Genomic DNA, 18,851 nt, shown 5'->3' with positions numbered 1-18,851 from the left:
TATTACCTCACCTACCTTCTCTCTCTCTCTAATATCCTGGGACCACCATGGCTACACCACCACAAACAATGAAAATTCAACCTCATCTCATGAGTTCCTCTAAGCTGTCTATTGAGGAAACCTCCCTACTGGCTTCAGAGACTGGAGATGAGAATGAACAGTCCTCCTCAAGAGAAGTTGTACCAGATGGTGTGCTTGGAGCATCCTCAAACTGTTCTCTGGTTGGTGTCACTTACGTTGCTCTTTACTGGTGTTGGAACATACTGCCAATGGAGATACCTTAGCTACTGCCACTAGTGGGGAGTGTGGTACCCAACTAACCAGTAGGTCCTTTGATGCATATAGGAATTTGGTGCTGAATATGTCTGTGCCTAAGTCAGATGAGTGGTTGAGGTCAGTACCAGAGTAGAGTGTACCGGGAGCCTTGGAGCTAAGAGGTGATTTTTGTAGCATCATGGAACATGGTCTAGAGGCACAGTCACTGGCACCTGACTGGGTATCAGGAGTATCAGAGACCCCTGCTGGGCCTTGTGCTATCCTTTTCAACCAAGGAGTAAGAGGATGTGTGGCTTTCTAAGGAAGGAGCCTTTGCAGGAGACCTTGATCTCTCCTCTTTCTGGTCTGAGTGCCCTTTGTTGTTCTTCTCCCAGAGCAGGAGCACCTATTGCTCAGAAGTTTCTGCCCAAGGCATTCCAAAGTCTGCACTGACCGCTCCAGCGGAAGAAACATTTTCACACTAGACTCCTAGCTCTTTCAGGTCTCCTAGAAAAGGATTTATATATGGCACATCTTTCAGCTTAGCCCAGACACACTAAACATCTAGTGTGACCATCATTAAGAGGCATTACTGACTGACATTAAGGACAATTCTTAAAGCCTGGAGATTTGTGTTTAGTTATTGTGACTGATCCCATTACCAGAGCAGACTTTCAGGGAAAATAAATAAGATTTCTATTTAAGAGGAAAGGAAATTAACTGTTAAGTCTCAGGTTACAAAACAATGGGTAAACTACACAGCAAGCGAAGAGGCTTGAAGACTGCAAGTTTCAACTCAGACACTGGCGGTGAGCAGCAACTGAAGGCATTTGGGATCACCCGGCTTTTTCGCCCTTGACTGGAAGGGCGAGAACAATCAGGCTGCAGCCGTGGTCCCCAACTGACACTGCTGGCCAAAAGAACCCAAACTTGAGCGTGTTTGGCACATGGATACAGACAATGGAATATATATGTACAACAAGTCAAACAACTGAGATTTTCATGTAGAGAAGTAAACATGCGATTGTTTGCAATTTCTTTATAGTGGAGTGAGGTGGAGGAAAAGGAAATTTTGGTACAAGAAAGTGAGCAGCACTTGAAGGAAACCTCTAAATACTGCAGGAGGTTCTGCTTTCAAGAGATGGTATTCTCCCAATTTCCACTGAACCACTACCCTGCCTAGTAAGCAGTTGGGGAAATAGTTGGAAATGCCATTGTTCAGATGCAATGTCAAACTCAAGTCCCAGAGATTCCTATTCATTGCAGAACTTCTTTATGAAGGTGTCCCCCTTAATGGTCTAGCTAAATTGCAGTTTGGTAAGAAATTTTCTACTTCTAATTTCAGTTACATACAATAACATGATTATTTTCTTAAGTCTTCTATACAGTCATTGCTTCCCTAAGCAATTTTAGCCCAAGATGTATAACTTTCCCAAAAAGTACACCATTGACAATACTGGCTTTGAACTAAAGAGTCAACGTTAGCTATTACTAGCATAGTTGCAGCACTTACTGAGTACATAATGCTTTATAAATAGTAAGCTTCAACGTGTCTGAAAGGTATGTATTATTCCCCATTTTAGGGAAGGGTAAAAGTGAGGAACAGAGGCTGTGCAAGTTACCCAAGCCCAAACATACAGCAGGCTAGCTGAGGAGAAAGCAAGTGTCCTGATCCACCATAAAAGTGGTCTACCTACTAGGCTACTCTGCAAATGGCTTTAAAATTCAGCACAAGTATCTTTTATATAGAAATAACTCCAGCCATGCTCAATTTCTTGACAATGAAGCAGTGAAATAAGCAGAATGTGTAATGCTTCTATTTTACCCTCAATGTTCTTGTTACTTTCAAATCTCTGCTTATAAAACATCCATGAAGCAACCTTACTGTATTCAGTCAACTGCTGATTATATTGAAAGTAGCATATACTGATGAAGTTTATTACCTCTTCTCCTTAGTGAAGAGCTTTTTCTTTTTTTAAAAAAAAGCTTCCTCCTTCACTATGTAAACATGTGCAGAAATAACTTAGAGAATTTTTTTTCACTTCGAGGTCCCAGAAGCAGAGGCAAGGTTTTCATCCCGAGGCCAAAAGACCAAAAACATCAAGACACTTGATCACGGCCTTGGATAGACCAAGAGACTACTAACACTGGACCACAGCTCTAAGGAGCCGACTACTAAACAGATGGTCAGAATATAAAGCAAGGTTGATGCCAGTGTTGCACCATCAAACTGAATGAAAACTGCAGTTCAAATTCTATTCTTTACTCTCCCAGCCTCAATTCTCTCCTTTCACTGCCACCCTAATTCAAGCCTCAGACAGGAAACTAATACACAATAACTTAACCTTGTCTTGGGATGTTGTAACATGACAGTGTCCTATTGTGGGGGAAAAAAGAACCAAGTGTTAATGTCTCCCAAACATCCCTTAAACAATTTTTTGCTGTACTATAAATAAGCCGTTATCACTGTACTTGAACTTCAGGAACTTTACTAACTAGACCAGGAATTCCTCTAACGATTAGATAAAAGCTGTTGTGATGAAAAGGCAAAAAAACCCAAGACTCCTACACACATTTAACTCTTGAAAGTAATCCTAGTGAATACGGTCATTCAATATAAAAACATTCTTATTTCTCAATAATAACTAAATTGAGAGAATGTTAACATTAGTATGTTGTTTTTAAAATACATAAACTAAACTTGAATGTACCTTGCCATACACTTAGTATTGTTGGGAGATATTTTGGATCTCCAAGTTTAGGAATGGAGATGTTTAGATTACAGCAGAGAAAGGTGTGAGACTGCAAACATGGGAGGATAGGGATTCAATTCATAGTTTAGAAAAGGTCCCAAACTCTTTTTATGCTTATTGGGGTAAGAAGTGGTCTTCTGAAATTCACACATTGCAATATTAGGTACAAAGTTTGGATTTACATCTAGAAAAGTGTGTCAAACTACATACAATACTTGTGACAAAAAACCTCAAACATTTGGGGATTATTTGGGAATGCTGACTAGTCAGGCCACAATTGTTTGACCTTGAAGTGTTAATTCATTATTGCACTTGCCTGTAGCAGCACTTGTTTCCAAGGGAGCTGCTGAGCAGCTGTCACATTTGCCAGCAGGACTGGGTGTTACGATGAGTAAGAGAATGTGTTTATTCAGTGGCACAATCCAACTTTCCAGACATGAGAACTATTCAGATTTGAGGACACTATTTACTGCTTTGTGGTCCTGGCTCAGCAATTGAAATTACTTTTAAAGTGTGTAATCAATACGGAGAGCTATTTTAAAAGCTGTGCTACAGTTAGCACTTAAAAAAACTACACAGTTTTACACTATTTGGGTCAAATTAATTTTATTATGCTCAATGATGAATTGCCACCAGTGCAACATCCTATTCACTGTACATTTCAAAAATTAACATACTAAAAGTTTCAATTTGATAAATGGAAAACTGAATGATTGAGAAGTTCTTATGAATTCCATACGTACAATAAGTGGCTAGCTGATATTGTCTATGCACATAGTGTGGAGATACTAAAAGCCTCATGCTAGTTTGTTAATTGCTAAGGCTATCTGGACAGAGTCATTTAACTGGAGTATATAGAGAGGCCTTCTTTACAATGTTTAGTGATAGTGAATCAATCGCATGAAACACTCTTCTGCCCATAGTGCAAGTGGTGGAGCTCTGAAACATGCAGCCATGACATTATTTTAGCTTAATTGCACTTGCAGGCTTCATGCCTAGATTTAAGCAAATATTAATTTGGACTTTGTGCAATAAAGTGGATATATTTTTATAGAAGATCAGAATCAAATGCCTTCTTTGCTAAGTGATCCATGGATCAAACACAGTTATCCCAAGTATACAGTGTTTAACTTCCCGCTCTGCCAACACAGGGAATGGAGATTTCTTGATGAATGCTAATTATGCATTAAAGGACAGAAATCCCAACTCCATAGGGGTTAAACATGCCCTATTAAGCAATGTATTAAGAGAGTATCTGGGCCTTGTCCACTTAACTTTAAAATGCCCTTAATGCTATAAAAAGAGAGAAAATGTTGGAAGTTATATCAAAGCCATAGAATATTCTTCATATGGACATTCTTAAGCCCACTGCACAGTAGCTTCCCCAGGCCTCACCCATAGTCAACTCAGAACGCTCAAGCCATTACAGCAGCAAAGCCAGTAGAAGTATTGCTAACAGCAGAGGGCAATGTGAATATTACTGCAAGAAAATGAGACCACTTGGAAGAGATTTCCCAAGTTACATGCTTAAGTTACACTTGGAAGGGAGTTAGCATCGCTGGAATGATTTAACTCCTCTCACACCAGTTTTCAGCAACATAACCTTTTAAATTCTTTTCTTCTCACCCGATTAAGTACTTGATCACTAGAGACTAGATAGCTGGGTTAGAAATCCCAAGCCACATCATGCAGGTCCAGCCTGTCAAGATCAGGCCAACACTGGGTTTCAGTCAATACAACTCTGGATAACTTAAATGTAGTTTGGTACCTTGACTATAGTCAGAAAGTCTCAAGATACTATGTGTTAACTATACTCCAAATATGACTGACTTAACTAAACATTCTGTATCAGTGAGATAATATGGTTCTTTAAAAAGAGTTTCTACCTAAATCTTACTGCAAGTACAATAATTAGTGCTGCAGACATTAAATACCCAGGCTAAAGCAGAGTAGTGTATTTTAATAGGCAGATACTCCAATTTTTACCTCACTATTAAGTACATCTTATATAAAGGTGAAAGCTGTGAAACAAGAAACCCATTTTCCAATTATGTACTCAAACACTATTCTTATGAATAGGGCCCTTGATTTTTATCACAACTCTTGGTCTTAAAGCCAACGTACGCAGACAGAATATTGCAATAATAAAGTTCAGTACATATTTAAAGTGTATATTCTGATTTATATGCTTTTTTTTTTTTTTTTTTTTTTTTTTAAGTGTAGGACTGGTGTCTTAGTGTTTGGTATTACCATAACCCATAAAGACTGCAAAGTAACACCACGTAAGTTTACTTTATTAGTATACCAGTGCCCTACACATTTTAAAATGAATTTAAACCCAACATTATTGAAGCAAGCATTAAACGCAGCCCTTCAGCCCCAAATACGTAAAATTGATTTAAAAAAAATCAAATGACTGTAGCAACAGCCAGATTACAGTATAACCCCAGCAATTTAGGCTCTTCCTCATTCTGAAAGACAACAGGACTAAACTGGTTTGCATCAAAGATGCCTTCACCATTGCTATAGTAAAAAGCCATCCTGTTTAATCTCAGGCAGAGAGTTCCCTAATTAAAGCCTTCAAATATCACTGCTATCCAATAGCAGACGATATTGCTACAGTATAATGGTAAGTTATTAATTTTCATAACTAGCTGTGTATTTTTGTAGTTTTACGAAAAGCATACTGCAAAGATTCAAACAACTGCAATTTTGTGATGTATTGAAAACCGTACAATATTATAATCAGCCTCAACATTCATGTAGCATTGTATTTGAAATGAAGGGGCTAAATAAACTAAGAGCTGCATCACTTAAAGAATGTAGTACTATACTAGTTTTTAATAAGAAAATTTAGATACAGAAAAGTAGGGTATGAAAATAGTGTTTTCCTTCTTGCATTATAACTAAATTACATTAAGGTTTTTGTCAGTCTCACATATTACATTTAAACTCCCTTATTGATGGAATGGAAAGTATTCACATGTACACTGAGCATCCAGATGTAAACTTGCACACATTAAAAGGGAGTAATCCTTTGTAGAGGATTATGACAAACCTTTACAGATTAAATGAGGTATTGCACAGATTAATAAAAAAGCAAAAGGCAACAAAAATATACAGCAAATTGGTAGAACATTTACATGATAATTTTACAGAATCCATAGACAGAAAGTAGTGTTTAGTAGTATTTCATTCACCTTAAAAAATATATATATATATAATAATAATATAATATATTGATCAATCCTCCCATTCGTCGTCATCCTCAAAGTCTTCTTCATCATCTTCATCCTCATCTTCATCTAGAAGAGGAGCAACAGTCATTTGAGTATACAAAATTTACATGACAAAAAATATTACCTTTCCATTAGAAATCAATCCAGTAGCTGCATAGCTGAAGTATAGTTACTAGCATCACAAGAAATGAAATTTACAACTCTAAATTGCTCTTATTATCAATACCTAATATACGAGTTCCAGTTCTGGGTGTTTTCTTCTCCAAGGAAGAAAAACAAAAACAAAACAAAAAACAGTTTTTAGATATACACCTCTATCCCGATAGAACGCGACCCGATATAACATGAATTTGGATATAACGTGGTAAAGCAGTGCTCTGGGGGGCGAGGAGGGGCGGGGCTGCGCACTCTGGTGGAGCAAAGCAAATTCAAGAACGCGGTTTCACCTATAACGTGGTAAGATTTTTTGGCTTCTGAGGACAGCGTTATATCGAGGCAGAGGTGTAAATGTAAAAAATGTATTTTCAAATACTCCTGCCCTCCCGCTTTTTCTTTGAGTGAGGCAGGGTGAAAAACATGTTCTAAATTAGGTTTTCTACTTTTGCAAAGATGAAAAAAGCAAGTTAGATGTTTGCCTCTCCAAATTTAAACTCCTACCAAAGGGGTTTCTTCTCCCTTCAAAAACAGACAAAAGTATTTCTATCATGTCCACAGAGCACTTGTGGTTCATGGAATACTTCTAACTTGTGTGTGAAGCTATATCTGCCTAAGCGTGAAATATGTATCAGTCTTCAAATAGTATTGTTTGCTGCTCATGGTAGTGCAGTCCAGAATTGCTAGAATTATTTTTTTGATTAACTGAAGTTTTTTTTTTTTTTTTTAAATCAGCTAAGGAGGGCATAGTATTGTGCTTAATGTCCTTGTGATGTTTCTCTGGAGTAAATTCAATAGTGATCAAGTTTGCAGGGGACATCAAAATTAGAAGGTTCCCACACAAAGATAGAACCAAAATAATCAAAATGTTCACACACAGAATCAAACTGCAAAGTGACTCGTGGATATCAAAGTAAGGGTAGCTGCAGGCAGCAAGGGAAAATTTGGCAAAATGAAGCGATACAGCAAAACAGCTGTAACCACAGCATTAATAACAAGATAGTGAGAAAACTAGCCAAAAACTATCAACCTAAACATTACCTTTTGCATGTACCCAAGCATTAAAAATTGCAACAAGGCAGACATGAGCAAGTGATGGTAGTCACTTGTTAGTTGGGCAGCACGTGACATTCAAAGAGCATAGTTACAGTTCTAACAGATGCATCTTCAGTTAGAAACAGACTCTCTGGCAATTAAAGGTTTTTCTGAATGAAGGACTCCTGCATGCAGTGTTCATTAATCTGGTATTGCACCAAACACTGGGCTGGCCAAAATAATTATATTTAAGATCAGACATAATTAGTAATCACTTTCTATATTCTAAGATTTTACATCAGGTGGTGGCTAGTCTTAACTGGTAATTTGCAATACAGCATTAGTGCAAAGTACAAAACACTGGCCATTGCCTGATGAAGTATGCTAGATTACTGCAGATGGGCCAGTGGCTAGGTCTGGTATATTCTGTTTCACTATACATCTAGAATTCAGTATAGCCATCAGGAATAAAACAAATGTCATTAACATTTCATGGTCCACAGTATATTAACACCTACACTTTGATAAACCAAAGCAAAAGTTCCCACAAACCTACCTGAAGAATGAATGGCTTTGCTCCTTTTCTGCATAACCTCCATTAATGCACCCACAATTCCTGAGGTGGGTGCAGCTGTGGGTGGCACAGGCTCTTGGCCATCAGATACCTTGAAAGACGAATACAATGCTATGATATAATTAAATGGAGAACCTTTATATTTCCAGGCAAATCCTCTTTTAGAAAATTGAAAACATTTTCAATTATGGAGGGAGATTAGAAATTTGTTGTACAAGCTCAGATATAGCTAGAGCTAAGAAAACTAAGAAAAAAGAAAGCTCGGAAACTCCATGTTTTCTAAATACAAGTTCTCCCACTGTTTTTTGCATGACAACATAGTTCCAGTTAGTCAATACTGTGATTGACACAGTGATGATTAAATACATACAACTAAACTCGGCAAGTCTTATCAGGAAGAGACCTCCACAGCTGAGGGAAAGTTCTGTAATGTATCTAAATAGCAAGCCTTGTTCAGTTGCATAATGCTCTATGTTCCAGATAACAGAAAACTTAGGAAATTTTTTTGCCAAAGTTTGTTGACTAGGTCCTAGCCTACATAGATAAATCCTGCATCTCCCTAGTAGGGATTTATAAAATTGGGTACTGCACCCATGTATTAACAAATCTATTATTATTTATAGTTCTCCATACTTTTGCATGGTGCTTTACAGAAAGACCTGGTCTGTCCCAAAATGCTTAGAACATGCTCAGAAAAACCTAGAAGCAGACCTGGCAAGGATCCAGGGTAAAGAAAGAAACAAATATTATGTGAGTATTGCACTATCAACAAATGTTACAAATTCAGGTGGGTTTTTTTGTTTGTTTTTTTGTTTTTTTTAAAAGACTGACAGCAAGATGAGAGATGGTGCAGAGTGGTTTGAGAAGGGATCTGACAAGAATGAATATGCCTGCTGCACTGGAAGAGGGACTGTTGGAGCTACAGATTGAGAAAAGTGACCAGAACGAAGGGTGTTTACACACATGCATTAGGAGAGGAGTTGAAAGATGGAGTAGAGCTATGAGGATGGGAAACAGTGACGAGAAGTGGAGCATAAGGAGAAATCCGGGTGTTGTCTCCCATGGAACTCATCCTCTACAGTTCTTCAGAAAACTTTATTAAAGCATGGATGCTCCTGGCAAAGGTCACCATAACCTCATGAGCCATGCTGACATTAGTAAACCAACATTTAATAAAAAATGTAATTTGATTGCAACGTCAGAGGTATGGGACTGCACATTAAATCTATACTAGATAATTCCAATAAATTAAATTTTAATTTCTGTTTTAAAACTAAAATCTAGAAGAATTATTCAATGATTATTATTTAAAATGTCACTGAAAAAAGATTTGATTTGCCTAAAAAATAATGGAAAAATTCTCTGATGGACACAATCATAGATCACACCAGAGTTTTGTAGCCAAAATCTCCTTTAAGGATTTCAGAGGTGGGCCAAAAGTCATAAATATTAGAAATGGAGAATCAATTTTAATTATGGTGTAGCAGCAGCCAAGCCATAACATTAAAGAAAGGTGGCCCAAGGATTTATCAAAAAAACCCAAAAACAAATATACAACATGCCAATTCCCCACAACCCCCACCAAATAATAATAATAATAAAAAAACCCAACCCATTGACTATTGCTCTAAATTAGTTTTGGAAATTTAGAAGACGACAAACAGTAGATACTTACTGACTTCAACTGTATACCCTGTCGTATCTGGTCTAAGAGTGCATCTCTTCCTGAGCTGGATACAGGTCGACTGTTCTGTTCTACTTTCTTTAACTGGGCCCCTTCTCTGATTTGATCTAAGAGTGCTGCTTTGTTTCCTGCAGGAGCTGGAAATTGGTTATCAACCTCTGAAGTGAAGCCAGGTGGTGGAGGAGGACCAGGAGGGGGAGGTGGTGGAGGAGGAGGGGGAGGTACACCTGATCCACTTGCTGGTGGTGGAGGCGGTGGAGGTGGGCCAGACGGTGCAGATGATGAGTGCACTGGAGGTGGAGGAGGATACATCCTGTTTGGAGGAGGAGGGGGCATTGCTGCACCTGGTCTAGATGGAGGTGGGGGTGGAGGCGCTGCTGTGGGAGCTCTTGAAGGAGGAGGTGGTGGGGCTCCTCTTCCCCTTGCAGGAGGAGGAGGAGGACCTGAGCTATGTGGAGGTGGTGGTGGTGGTGGAGGGGGTCCTCCTCTGGATGGTGGTGGCGGTGGTGGAGCTGAAACAAAACACAAGATAGTACCTAATTATATACTACACAAAATTCTTGTACCAAGTCATTCCAGCTGAGATGCATAGGAAGGAGTAAAATGTAACAGTGCCAAAACACCTGTGCCATGTCTTTTACAAGGATCTCTGTGCCTATACAAATTTTACTAGTCCTGATCTTGGTACGCTGAAAAATACTGTCCATGTGTCATCTTTCTCGTGTATTTTACAAGAAAAGAAGTGATAATACCAGCTATCAGCACTGCACTATGTTTGTAAAAAAAACAAATAAGCTATAAACCATAAACTGGGTCGATGAGTGGCTTGTGTTATCATTGGGTATGAATTTCCCTGAATATCCATAATCCTTTTTGTATAGGGAAATATTTTAGGAAGTTAACATTAATCTTTCCAAGACATTCACCTCAGATACACAGGTAAGATTTCAAGACTATTTAGTCTTTGCTAAGTTAAGGATGAGCAGGTCGAAAATACTCATTAAATGGAAACCTAGTAATTACCCTAAATATGGAGAGAATAGTATATTTTTTCAAATTAGGGAAATGTGTATTTTTAAAAGCATGCCTTGTTAGTAATTCTGTAACACTTTTCTGATAATACTAACATGAGCGACCATAATTACTTTCTTGCTAAGACAAGACGGCACACAATATTGCACGTACAGTTATGCTGTTGTGCAGGCCAATAGCAAACAATTGCAATCTTAAGAATTTACTCTCAGCAATGCACATTAAACCAAACCTGTTAGGATTAAACAGTACTGCAGATACAGCATCTCAAGTTATAGGCAATGTTTCTTGTTCAACATTTATTTTTAATATGGCATGTAATATACCTCCCAAACTAGTGTCTATTAGAACCTGTCCTCTACCCCACAGATTATGTGCACAAAGTTGGATTATATGCCAGTTAGTCTATGGTTTTGTCTAAGTATTTCAGTGCTTCTAATTTCCATATTTGAAAATACTCTGTCCTAGAGACAGCATATGTGCATTTTGATAGTTCAGCATATTTTATGTTATTCAATAACCCATCTTTGTACTCAGGCTTTTTCTGAGACAAGTTTTAGTATAGAGAGTTTCACATTGGAAAGATCTTATTTTTCTGTGATTGTGTGTCCTGAGCTCTCCAGAAGTGCTTGAACAGATGAACATTAGTCCTGAATGGACAGACACAACTGTGGAAAATTTAATTTTGATGCTTCTCCATTTATCTGATAGAAAAAATGCTCTATTGCCCATGTGACGTTTCAACTCTTACAGTTTGAGTGTCATCACTCAAAGTGAATCTGAAGTTATAATTAACTTATAGATGCGGATTTTTTTTTTTTGAACTGCCTTTCATCTTGCTCAGATGACAAATTTATTCTTTATAACAATATCCTTATGTGAAAGAATGACAGAAGGAAACGACTTTTTAGATGTCCGCCTGAATACATTTTTGATAACTTTTTAGCTTAACTGAATTTTATATTGAAATGAGTTTATTTAAACAATAGTTATCTTCAATAGCATAGTATCACTTTACTTTCAACTGGGCTTCTTCTAATGGCTCGTATGATATTATAGTTTGTGTACTTTAAATACTTAGCTAGATGGATGGTCTTTAGGTTGTTTGAGAAGAATGTGCATTCTTTTCATTTGTTATGCTTTGGAAGAAGTCATGTTATGTGAAGTCCTGGGCTCTGGAAGGGGGAAGTACAAGAGGAGGAGTTGAAGGTGTAAGCTCAGCTCCTCTGTCCTGCGAAATGCAGAGCTAGAGCTCCCTCCCTGCCTCACAAGAAGGGGGAGTTCATAATAATAAGTTTATGACCAGAAGGGCCATTATTAACTAATTTAGTCTGTACATCACAGCCCATTAAATTTCATCCAGCTGCCCCTATACCTAAGTCAATAACTTGAGTTATAGTAAAGCATTTCAGTCCTCAAAAGAGCAAGCTGTTATATGCCACAGGGAAAGAACAGGAGAGACTGAGGTGCTACCAATGCTTGCAGTACCTGCAATGTCAGGAAACTGAATAGGTGAGATAAGCCCACACAAACCTACCAGCGATCTATGCTACAAGGATAGGTGCAAAAATTAGGGCTGTCAAGCGATTAAAAAAAAGTAATCACAATTAATTGCACTGTTAATAATAAAATATCATTTATTTAAATATTTTTGGATGTTTTCTACATTTTCAAACATATTAATTTCAATTACAACACAGAATACAAAGTGTACACTGCTCATTTTATATTTTTCATTACAAATATTTGCACTGTAAAAAACAAAAGAAATAGTATTTCAATTCTCCCATTACAAGTACTATAGTGCAATCTCTTTTTATCATGAAAGTTGAACTTACAAATGTAGAATTATGTACAAAAATAACTGCACTCCAAAACAAAACAATGTAAAACTTTAGCACCTACAAGTCCACTCAGTCCTACTTCTTGTTTAGCCAATTGCTCAAACAAATTTGTTTATATTTGCAGAAGATCAGGCTGCTTGCTTCTTATTTACGTCACCTGAAAGTGCGACATTCGCATTGCACTGTTGCAGTTGGTATCACAAGATATTTACGTGCCAGATGTGCTAAAGATTCATATGTCCCTTGATGCTTCAACCACCATTCCAGAGGACATGCATCCATGATGACGACAGATTTTGCTCGATAACAATCCAAAGTAGAGCGGACTGACGCATGTTCATTTTCATCATCTGAGTCAGATGCCACCAGCAGAAGGTTTATTTTCTTTTTTGGTGGTTCAAGTTCTGTCGTTTCTGCATCAGTGTGTTGCTCTTTTAATACTTCTGAAAGCATGCTCCACACCTCAACCCTCTCAGATTTTGGATGGCACTTCAGATTCTTAAACCTTGGGTCAAGTGCTGAAGCTATTTTTAGAAATCCCACATTGGTACCTTCTTTGCCTTTTGTAAAATCTGCAGTGAAAGTGTTCTTAGAACAGCATGTGCTGGGTCATCATCCGAGACTGCTATAACATGAAATTTATGGCAGAATGCAGGTAAAACAGAACAGGAGACATACTATTCTCCATGTGAGTTCAGTCACAAATTTAATTAATGCATCAATTTTTTAACGAGCATCATCAAGATGGAAGCAGGTCTTCTGGAATGATGGCTAAAGCATGAAGAGGAATACGAATCTTTAGCACATCTGGCACATAAATATCTTGTGACTCCAGATACAACAGTGCACTGCGAATGTCTGACTTTCAGGTGACATTGTAAATAAGAAGCGGGCAGCATTATCTCCAGCAAATATAAACAAACTTGTTTGTCTGACTGAACAAGCAGTAGGATTGAGTGGACTTGTAGGCTCTAAAGTTTTCCATTGTTTTGTTTCTGAGTGCAATTATGCAAAAACAAAAAATACAAAACAAACAAACAACCCCCCAACCACATTTGTAAGTTGCACTTTCACAACAAAAAGATTGCACTACAGTACTTGTATGAGGTGAATTGCAAAAATACTGTCTTTTGTTTATCATTTTTACAGTGCAAATATTAGTAATAAAAAATAATATAAAGTGAGCAGTGTACACTGTGTATTCTGTGTTGTAACTGAAATCAATATATTTATTTGAGAATGTAGAAAAACATCCAAAATATTTAAAACATTTCAATTGGTATTCTATTATTTAACAGTGCAATTAATTGCGATTCATTTTTTAAAATCACAATTAATTTTCTTTGTGTTAATCGCGTGAGTTAACTGCGATTAATCGACAGCCCTAGAAAAAACCCTAGTGTCCCTGCCAATATGAGCTGTGGGAAATTCCTTCCAGACCCCATATCTGCTGATCATTTCTCTCTGAGCATGTGAGCAAGACACACCAGACAGGCATCTGAGAAAGATCATTATCTGTACCTCCTCAGAGCACTGGTCCATCCCATCTTGTGTCCAGAGTTCAGATGTGGCCAATTCCCAATGCTCCAAAGGAAAAACTACCAGAACACATCTGGCCAATTATGCACAGGGGGTGGGGATGGAGCTTCCTGACCCCTGTGTGTGACTGGCTGATGCCCTGAAGAATGAGGTTTGATTATAGTCAAATCACCAGGAAGAGGAATTTGAAGCAGGAACTGCAGGAGGCACAGGGAAGATTGGCTGGGAGCCCCTGAATCTCACTGGGAAGATTCAGGGGCTCCCAACCATTCCTCCTGTACGTGAAGCAGGAATAGCATTGACAAGAAAAGGTGTGTGCCAACAGAGTTCAACATTCACTTCCTCTCCTCTAAAGGAGGGAGGATCTCTCCTTGCTATTACCTCCCCCTTCCTTCCAAAAAGGAGGAAAGGAAGATATTCTACTCCCTGCCCACACCTCAGTTTCATAGATCTATTGCATCAGAAATCAATGCTGCCAACACCCATGGTATCATGAATATGGGCTGTATTGGGGGAATTTTCCCCTTTGGCCGCTAGATGTCACTGTCACCATATGCAACATCTTCAGTAATAGCTACGTATATTTTTCTGGATTACTAGAAAAATACACAACTTTGCCATGCTTCAGAATTTGTGCTGCCTCCATAGTTTATTGCAGTCCACTTTCCTTGACAGAGTGGTGTTAAAATCTCTCTGATTTACAGAGAAAACTTATCTACCACATGCATTAGATTCATATCTAGAGGGGAAAAACATGCCATATCCCAGACAGTATAGTGAAACCACCAACCTGATGACTGGAAATAAGAGTCCGAGGTTCTATGAGGCTCACTTGCATGCAAAGAAAGCAATTTGTTGAACAAATGTTACATACCACCAAGGGAATGGCTGAATGCCTTATGGATTTTCAAAACTGTACAACTCAAAGAGCGAGAGTAACCTCACACCAGAAAACAGAATGACAGAGTATATCAGAGGTTTATGAGAAAAAAAGTAAGTGAAACATTCCAAGCAAAAGATAGGTTTTATCAAGATTGATATAACTGAACCAAATTACTCTATTTTTGCAAATAGTTATGTTCAAAGTTTCTTAAAACCTTCTAATGAAAACCCCCCTTGCTAAAGCCCCCCCATCAATTCTGCAAGAGTTAGGGGAAAGAAACCCAAGACAAATGACTCCTATTTCAAAATCAGCTAGCAGCAGAATGGACTCAAACCTCTACCCAGCATCCTGTCAGGCCTAATGCCATCCATAAGCACAGAGAATCTTGCAATAAAACACAGAAAATGAAAAATTTGGGGGGGGGGGGGGGGGAAGGGGAGGGGAGGAGGAGAGGTGGTTTTTTCAGTGAAAAAATCAGAATGCACTTCAAACTGCAGTCAAGATTAAACATTATCTTGTATATTATGTATAATAGTTATAGATAAAAACATTCTAGCTGACAAAGTTAAGACCTTTAAGGACTATTGAGCTACTTCTAACACAAAGGAAGCCCCCATCTTATTTGTCATGCATGCTAACATGAGGCAGCAGCTTTTTGTTTAACTACACCCATGCAAAGTGGTGGAACTTTAAAGTTAATGTACACGTTGTAAAAGCTAGCATTGTACGCTATCTGTAAAACACCAAGGACAAGTAAAGAAACAACTCAAAGACTAACATGGTCAGGCAGTTTCAAAATTCGGTACTTTATACATATTTAAGATTAAAGGAGACTCAAACTTTTAAAGGAGAGAAATATAATTGGAAATTTGCAAATCCAATATTTTGATATAAAAAGTCCTAATCCAAGCCAAATTTCAATGGTAAACCAACACAGAAAGGTAGTTTTTGACTAGATTTTTTTAGTGTCACAATTACTGTGTATTTTATTGTTAATAAATGAGTTTTTGGCCTAACGCTTCTGATCCATTAAGTAAGGGTCACGCAATCACAACATAACATTTTTTAGTGATATAGGCTTAAATGACAGCTCAATACATACCACTCCAACGTGGGGGACCTAGAGAATAAATGTAGCAATTTACCAAGCAGCCTGAAACTGCTACAATTCCAACAGCATTAATATCGGTACGCCTTGAAAAATAATCAGGGAATTACTCTGAATTTTGATATCAATGTATTTTTAGCAGAATGACATGTCATATTACACCCTCCCACCACTATAGTTACATTAATATGTTATGAAAAACAGCAGATAAATATGATGGCAACAAATATTTGAATGGAGAAAGGCAAACAGTGGTGTGTCCCCCTGGGGCCTGTACTATTCAACATATTCATAAATGATCTGGAAAAGGGGGTAAACAATGAGGTGGCAAAATGTGCAGAGGATACAAAACTACTCATGATAGTTAAGTCCAAAGCAGACTGCGAAGAACTACAAAAGGGTGTCATAAAACTGAGTGACTGGGCAACAAAATGGCAGATGAAATTCAAGGTTGATAAATGCAAAGTAATGCACATTGGAAAACATAATCCCAACTATATAAAATGATGGTGTCTAAATTAGCTGTTACCACTCAAGAAGGAGCTCTTGGCATCATTGTGCACAGTTATCTGAAAACATCCACTCAATGTGCAGTGGCAGTCAAAAAAGCTAACAGAATGTTGGGAATCATTAAGAAAGGGATAGATAAGACAGACCGAAAATATCATATTGCCTCTATATAAATCCATGGTATGCCCACATCTTGAATACTGCATGCAGATGTGGTCACCCCATCTCAAAATAGATATATTGGAGATGGAAAAGGTTCAGAAGAGGGGAACAAAAATTATTAGGGGTATGGAATGGCTTCCTTATGGGGAGAGATTAATAAGACTGACTTTTCAGCTTGGAAAAGAGATGACTGGGGGAGGGGGGGAATATGATAGAGGTCTATAAAATCATGACTGGTGTGGAGAAAGTAAATAAGGAAGTGTTATTTACTTCTTCTCGTAATACAAGAAGTATGGGTCACCAAATGAAATTAATAGGCACCAGGTTTAAAACAAACAAAAGGAAGTATTTTTTCACACAACGCACAGTCAACCTGTGGAACTCCTTGCCAGAGGACGTTGTGAAGGCCAAGACTATAACAGGATTCAAAAAAGAACTAGATAAGTTCACGAAGGATAGGTCCATCAAGGGCTATTAGCCAGAATGGGCAAGGATGGTGTCCCTAGCCTCTGTTTGTCACACAGGGAATGTTCTGTTCATTCCCTCTGGGGCACCTGGCATTGATCACTGTCAGAAGACAGGAGACTGGGCTAGATGGACCTTTAGTCTGACCCAGTATGGCCATTCTTAAATACATTAAGTAGTATTATGCTGGAAATGGCTCATTTATGAATAAAGTTCCAGTAGAAACTTAACTCAGAGACCCTTTGATTACCAAGCAATAGTTCTGCTACCCGAGTTAAAAGGAGAACAATCTGCAGGCCTCTGTATATTAGAAGGTTCATTACCTACTGTATTAGTAAGCTTAAGTTCTTTACCTTGAACTGACAGCAGCAATGGATTTCTTGAATTCTATCTTTAAATATTTATGATTTTGCAAGACCAAAAATAAAATATGCAATGGAAACGACTTTAAAAATTCAAATGGGAAATATTGCATAGCTTTGCAGTCAGTGAAAGTAAAAAATACTTATGACATGCAAAACATTTTGATCATAAAGAAAAATATTTTAGAACTATACACATGGGTGACACTGGGACAATTATGTAGTATACTATAATGCACAGAAATCTCAAACTCAATATCCAATTTCTATTCCAATGTAAAGACATGAGAAGACTTCCAGAAACTGCTTCACATGAGTAACATTTTTTAATCTGTAAGTCAAATAGCTCAGTCTGATGCAATAGTTGCTGAAGATTTACCTTGCCTACGCAGCTCATTTTTAACAGCTTCTACTCCTCCTGTTTTTTCAATGAAATCATATATCACCTTCGATGTTTCTTTGTCTTTTAATTGAGCCTCTGAAATTCCACACAGATCAAATAGTTTTTTCAGTTCCGGGTCCAAGTTGTTCACCTGCAAATCAGACACTTAGTACTATAATTTATTTATGGATACTGTTTTTTCTCGCCTGAAGTAAACAAATAGAAGAAAGATTCTTATTTTACTTATAAACCATTTTTTTGGTTAAAAAATCCCATCTAGCTAAGAGGAACAGCTAAACAAAAAATGAGACTCAAGCACAGATTTCTGTGTTGAATTCCTTAATAAGAACAGACTTTTCTTGGTGTGGAAAGAAAATATTAAGCACAAAATTTAAGGATTAGCTAGTCTTCTACAAATATCCGCCCCCACCCCCAAATCCTTTTAGTGTTTTCCCTCCACATATAATTTTTCCAGAGTGCATCATTCTGTAGCATCACAGTAGCCATGATTTGCATGGTTTGCGATGGAACTTTTAGTTTTTGATACCATTCTTGGACACCTTAGTCAAAAACATGCCTTTAACCATCTGATATGTTAAGTACAATACTGAAGTTACTTACATCAAAACCTGTGTTTGGATCCCAACCGACGTGTCCAATGTGTCTAAAAAAGCAAAATTAAAGAAATCCATTTAATCCATGTCAGAGAAATGACAGTCTTGTGGTTAGAACACTGGACTAGAACTCCAAGAGTTCTGGGTTCAATACCAGGTTATGCCAGTCTTTTTGTGAGACACTGGGTAAGTCAACAATTAACACCTCTCAGTGCTTCAGCTCTCCATTTGTATTATGCACTATAAAATAGTTTTTC

The 18,851-nt window shown here is 37.8% G+C and overlaps 1 protein-coding gene across 1 annotated transcript in view; it reads right to left on the bottom strand.

The window, feature by feature from the left end:
- Positions 1-5,188: 5,188 nt before the first annotated feature.
- The window catches only part of WASL (WASP like actin nucleation promoting factor), an 81,536-nt gene continuing 67,873 nt past the window's right edge, over positions 5,189-18,851 (bottom strand). The window contains exons 7-11 of the mRNA XM_054022976.1: positions 18,602-18,644; positions 17,978-18,131; positions 9,685-10,205; positions 7,992-8,100; positions 5,189-6,313 (exon numbers count right to left, since the gene is read on the bottom strand). Of these exons, the coding sequence (XP_053878951.1) occupies positions 6,252-6,313; positions 7,992-8,100; positions 9,685-10,205; positions 17,978-18,131; positions 18,602-18,644 (889 nt within the window). The 3' untranslated portion in view covers positions 5,189-6,251. The remainder of the gene's footprint in view (positions 6,314-7,991; positions 8,101-9,684; positions 10,206-17,977; positions 18,132-18,601; positions 18,645-18,851) is intronic.

This window comes from Malaclemys terrapin, chromosome 1, assembly GCF_027887155.1.
Source record: "Malaclemys terrapin pileata isolate rMalTer1 chromosome 1, rMalTer1.hap1, whole genome shotgun sequence".
NCBI lineage: Eukaryota > Metazoa > Chordata > Testudines > Emydidae > Malaclemys > Malaclemys terrapin.
This window is presented reverse-complemented; position numbering and strand designations above follow the sequence as displayed.